This window comes from Buceros rhinoceros, unplaced genomic scaffold (assembly GCF_000710305.1).
Source record: "Buceros rhinoceros silvestris isolate BGI_N320 unplaced genomic scaffold, ASM71030v1 scaffold1840, whole genome shotgun sequence".
NCBI classification, from domain to species: Eukaryota; Metazoa; Chordata; class Aves; order Bucerotiformes; family Bucerotidae; genus Buceros; species Buceros rhinoceros.
In genome coordinates this window covers 91,902-97,900 of record NW_010389993.1, presented here as the reverse complement: position 1 = coordinate 97,900, position 5,999 = coordinate 91,902, and the positions used below count along the sequence as shown (strand labels likewise).

General features: G+C 54.2%; 1 protein-coding gene across 1 annotated transcript in view; it reads left to right on the top strand.

Annotated features, from left to right (window-relative positions):
- Positions 1-47: 47 nt before the first annotated feature.
- Positions 48-5,999, top strand: part of LOC104493306 (glutamate receptor ionotropic, kainate 3-like) — a gene marked incomplete at its 5' end in the record, with an annotated part of 26,235 nt that continues 20,283 nt past the window's right edge. Inside the window, one exon of the mRNA XM_010135963.1 lies at positions 48-281. Within this exon, the coding sequence (XP_010134265.1) occupies positions 48-281 (234 nt within the window). The remainder of the gene's footprint in view (positions 282-5,999) is intronic.

The window sequence follows — 5,999 nt, the reverse complement described above, 5'->3', positions numbered from 1 at the left end:
AGGGGCGGCCCTGTCTCCAGTGGGAGCAAGGACCACGGCCAACTTGTAATGGGGACTTTTTGCCTTCCCGTGTGCAGGAAGAGCCCTTCGTCATGTTCCGTAAGTCCGACACAGCCCTGTTTGGGAACGACCGCTTTGAGGGCTACTGCATTGACCTCCTGAAGGAGCTGGCCATCATCCTGGGCTTCTCCTACGAGATCCGTCTGGTGGAGGATGGGAAATACGGGGCGCAGGATGAGAAGGGGCAGTGGAACGGCATGATCAAGGAGCTCATCGACCATGTGAGTGAGGCCTCTGCATCGCGCGGGTAGCCAGCGGCCGCTGAGGGGAGGCTGTGCCTGGGATGTCCCCGAGGCTTTGTGTGCGGGGCGAATGGGTGCCGGCTGCTTGCTGGCCCGGGACACCCGCAGCGAGCTCCTCACCCTGCCTGGGCTCTGGGTTGCAGGTTTTTCAGAAGAGCATCTCTGTGCCTGACCTTCCCAATACTCATTTGGAGCCGCTGAAAAGGGACGTTCTCGTGGTAGGGAAATGGGCTCCATGGTGTCGGTCGCAGACCCTCCCCTGGCATGATGCAGGCTGGGCACACAGAGAGCAGGGCAGAGGCTTCTCCACAGCCACCTGGGCAGGAGCAGCGTGTCCCTACTCTCGTCCCCCCAGGATGCTGCTGCTCTGTTGTGACAAACATGGGCCAGGACACAGCACTGAGGTGGCTCAGGGGCCCCGGCCATGTCCCAGGCACAGGTTGGCTGAATCCCGATGACGGATCCACGCTGCAAGAGGAGGTGCGCAGGGGAGAGTTCAGACCCTTTGTTTTTATAAACACAGCTTATTTTCTAAACTCTTCTGGGGCATGGAACTCCCTCTGCAACAGAGCAGCCACGCTTCTCCTTCCACAGCCACTTGTAAAAGCCCATTAAACCCCAGTAAAACTGTATTGGCAGCTTTACTGTCGCAGCCGCCAACAAGTCACCTAGTTGGAAACCTCGACTCACGGCCAGAGAGTGCTCAGTTTCCTAATTAGATATTTTGCCTCCAGCCCACCCTGTGATCCCAGAAGCCCAGTTAGGGAGGTGAGGAAAGCTGGTTCTTTCATGAATCTGTGATTCATAGAAAAAGTCTCTGGAAGAAAAGATCAAGACAAAATTAATCTCCAGTCTCCGCAGCCCAGGCAGCAGTAAAAGCAGCCCTGGAGCTCTAGCACAGCTCTCTTCTCCTGAGCACCCTGCTTGGGTGCTGCAGCCCTTGGACCTCCTCTCAAGTTCCTGGCTACGTTTTGAAAACATTCCTTGAGCACAAAAGAGACAAAAATAAGCCCACGTACGTAGCAGCTGTGATGCTCTTCCAGTTCATGTGAGAAGAATGTATTTGCTGGCTGAGTCACTTCAGTAAATGAGCTCCGCTGTGAAGAGAGAAGAGAGCATTGTCTGGCGGTGGGGCTGCAGAGCTGGGCACAGGGACCCAGGTTGTGTTTCCGGATTTGGCTTGTCTGCCCTAAATGACATTGGACAAGTTGCTTCTGTGCAATACTTCCTCCATCTGCAAAAGGCAGATGATAATGATTATGTCCCTTATAGGGACAAAGTGACGTTTAATCAGTTTGCGAAGAGCGCTGCAGTCCTTGGATGGCTCACACGGGAGCAGCGCAGCAAGGGCACGCGAGGACAGCCCTGGTGGGCAGGACACTGCGTCTCACAGGGGAATTCGCCACAGGCTGTGCAAACCTACCTTCATATTTTTGCTTCCAGCAAACTCCATGCAGCTCAAAATACAGATTTTTATAGTCTCTTATGCAACAGCCTTCCTAAGTTAGACAAGTGGCAGCGTCCCAGCAGAAGAGCCCGGTGCTTTGCTGCTCCAAGTGATGTGTGTGACACAGATTGGAACGGACGCAGAGCGCAGGCTGCGGTCCTCAGCACTGTGCTCTGGGACACAGCTCCTGCCATCCTGCACCCGCTGCCGGGAGCACGGTCTGTGGCTCTCACTGCAGAGTATCACTAAAGCAGGGCTCTGAAGAAGGAAATTGCTGCAAAGAAGGAAATAAGAGAGAGGGAATAGAGCCAGGCTGCCATTTAGTGTGAGCCTTGTCGCTTCCAACGTCCTGCGAGATGTTACAGGCTCCCGGGAGGCTTCCAGCCCTTCCCAAAGCTGAGGTCAGTGAAAGAGACCTTCGGAATAATCTCCTCAAGTGATGTGAAATTCACGGTCAGCCTGCACCGAAGTATTTCTTGGCTAACTCTTTAAAAAGCAAATCACCATACAGCAAGAGGAAGGACCAAATCCCCTTTTCTTGCCAGTTCTACTGCAGCATCAAGGCTGAACTGTGCTTTCCACCAGGAGAGGTTGGTGCGTGCCTTGCAGCGATTTATAACCGTTGCCCAGCCCCATACGAAGCCATTATTTTCTTTATTTGCATGTCATTGCTTTTTACAACAGTGTTTATATAAAGCATTAAAAAGTGAAACTGCAACCAGATGGGGCCCTTCCTCAGCAGCGAAGCATCTTCAGATCATGTGGGGAAAGGAAAAACTGATCAGCACTCTGCAGAGGGAAAGTTCAAACTCATTTCACACCTTGTAGGAAGAGTGTTGGAGACAGCATTCAAACAAAGTTGTAGCGATGAAAACAGGGATGCCCACACGGTGAGTTTGATATCTGAGCTGGCTTTCCCCCATATTCGGTGACTCCTCATAGAAGAATTGGGATCATTCAGGTGGGAACACCAAGCAGGTATGACTTTGTGACCAGGCCAGAATTAACTCTGTGCAGACAGCCTGTGCACTGCTGAAGCCCCACGTAACTCAGGTGCATCCGAGAGCGAGCGCCCTGGGATTGCTGGGATGCACCAGCCCTGGTGGGCTGAGCTGACACGCAGCCTGGCTGAACACCCCGTGACAGATGAGGGTGCCCCTGAGGTGATGTGATAGGCTGATATAGTGACTGACACCACTCGGAATGGCCAGGAGCTGTGGCAGATGCTGTGTGCTGGGAACAGCCAGATCCAAGGCTGAAATTCGGTGAAAAGGAGCTGGTCAAAGGCATGACTCGGGATGGGAAATGCAGCCAGAGAGGAGCTGGGTGGAGGTGCCTGGCAGGGCAGTGCAGGAGGGGGCAGAATTGGAGCATTTCAGGGATGACGGTGCCCACCACGCAAAGGCGTAAAGCACAGTGTGCAAGATGGAGCACGGGCTGTTTACGCAGTGAGCTCTCCTGGCTTCTTCTGGAGTCTCGCATCATCCTCCCTCCCCTGTCCTCTCTGATCCAGACGTGCCTGGCCGTGGGCAGCGATGCCTCAGGCTATGATCCTTTGTGAAATTGCTGTGTTTCTAGTCTGGCCTTGAGCATAAACAGGAAAAGCAACAGCAGTTGGAGCAGCTCACGGCATGACCCTGCACTCCAGGTCCCCAGCAGCAGATCTGGAGAAGACAGCTCGCTGCCGTTAGACACAAAGAGCCCTGCCCCGCTGCCTTTTATCCGCTGCTCGTCCTTCATTACAACAGATGTTGTTTCAGGATGTCCAGTCTGTTCCCTGGAGAAGCAGACTCTTTCCTCACCACCACAGTTGGTTGCTCATCGTTCCTCCCCCTGGCCCCTCCCGCAGAGCAGCCCCAGTCACAGGGGCCCGGAAAGCTGAACTCACTCCCAGCACCAGTATTTGGGGAGGTCTGGGGCACCCGGGTGACACAGAGGAGCTCCTGGGCCCTGCATCTGTCATAAACAGGTAACCTGGCAACTGTCCATCCCCCTTCCATCAGCAGTGAACTGTTATTGATGTTTATTCATAGAAATTATAATCGATACAAGCAAAACTACGCTGTACATTGTGGCCCATCCACTCTGAGTTAGAAATCCTGGCTGCCTGGCAGTAAAAAGCCTGCAAATCCCCCCGACGGTTTTTGGGCAGAGCCCCATAAACTCGGCAGAATGAGTTGTTCTGGACATTTCACACAAACTTGCTCACAAATAGAACTTGTCTTCTGCTGAGACAGTGCACATCAAACCTCCATTCCCTCCAAAACGTCATGTGGGAATAAAACAGATAGGAGAAATAACAGGATTTCTAATGGAAATCCCTGCAATGGTGACTCTGGCGGCGATGTAATAGCTCTCCTTAGGGATGATTTATGACAGCTGATTTAACGCTTTCACAATAAATGGGCATTTATTGACAGTAAACTCTGACAGAAATACATATTGCACCACAGTGCCACCCACCCATTAATGTTCCTGCACTGGGGGATGTCTCCTTCAAGTGCCGCGAATGGAGGATTCATTTGGAAGCCACTGGGCCAGGAGCAGGGAAAAACCGATCTTGCCAGATGAAGTGACCTCCACCTCTTGTCGGGACCCTGCAGGACTCAGCGCCAGGGAGGAGACGGAAACAAGCCATAGGAGCTGGCTGCACATTCTCCCTTGATGCTCAGCACCGTTAACTGGTGCAGTCACATCTCATGTTCAGTGATCCAGGTGGTGGAGGCCACCAAAGCATACGTGAGGAGCTCTGAGTCCTCTGCTTGCTTCTGTAGGTCTCCCTGGACCTGCCCTTCCCTCCCCTGGCTTGCTCACCTGCCAGCAGCCCATAGCATACAGAGCTTCTCTCTAAAATCCAGCCGTTCGCACTGGGATCCCACAGCCTTGACAGGTCGGGACAACCAGTGTCAGTTCCCCCTCTGAAGAACTTCCCTGAAGAAAGGTTCCAAGAGGCCTTCAAGTTCCAAGCAAGACTTCATGGTCCTCAGTTCTCCCTTGGGCTCACAGCAAGGCGTTCCCTGCCAACATCCATTCTCAATTCCCTCTGGAACTACGTGAAGTCATTGATGAAACCCCCATCCAACCCAGGACTGACACTGCGCAGGCAGCCACCAGGAGCTGGAGTCAGCCAGCGAACGCCGACCCCGCACACGGCGCGTGTCGGGGATGCTGCTGGGCACCACCTTGCTCTCCTCAAGCATCTCTTCTCAGGCTGAGCGTGTTCCTATCCCTGGCCAGCAAGAGGGGAGGCTGCAGGCACCGGGCAGGTGCTCTGATGCCTGCTGCAGCTCTCCAGCCGCAGGCTGTGAGACAGACCAGCTGCCTTGTTGTTCCCAGCGCTCTGGCACATCTATGCCCGAGGACAGCAGGGCGCTAGATCCAGTGCGGGAACTGCACAGGAGCAGGCCAGTGTGCAGCAGAGCCATGCAGGGAGAGGGAGCAGGAGCCCAGCACAGCAGCGGGAGAGCAAAGCCGGGAGTGGGCAGAGACGGGACCCGGAGCAGGTCGGTGGGACAGCTCAGGGCAGCTGAAAAGCGCTGGCAGTGGTGGTGGCAAAAGAGACCGAGGGGTGCAAGTGTGGATGCTGCCAGACAGACTCTGAATAATCACTGCTAAGTACAACCTGCGCTGTTTACCTGTCTCTCAGGCGGCATGCACATAATTAGTTTATGTAAATACCTCACTCAGAGTGACAACATGAGCACAGAGGCAGCTTATTTTCTTGAATAAATATTTATCTTGGAGCTTTTGTGGGCTCTGTGGCAGCTGGCTGACACACACAGCTCTCCTCCGGCGGGGGTTGGGTGCTGCGGGACTTCCACAGTGGCTGCGGCTGTAAAGAGCTGCCTGGACCCATGAGAGCTGAGAACTGGAGGACAAGACATGGCGTTCTCTGCTAAAAGCCACGTACCTCTCCGGAGAACACGCTCCCCACTTCTGAACGCCCTGTGAACTCGCATCAGCTCCACCCAAGCGACGATGCTGTAACAGCGGGTGAGAAGGAGATCCAAACCCTTCAAGGTGTGTCTGCGGCTGTAAAGAGCTGCCTGGACCCATGAGAGCTGAGAACTGGAGGACAAGACATGGCGTTCTCTGCTAAAAGCCACGTACCTCTCCGGAGAACACGCTCCCCACTTCTGAACGCCCTGTGAACTCGCATCAGCTCCACCCAAGCGACGATGCTGTAACAGCGGGTGAGAAGGAGATCCAAACCCTTCAAGGTGTGTTAGCGAGGCGCCTTCATCCGGCGA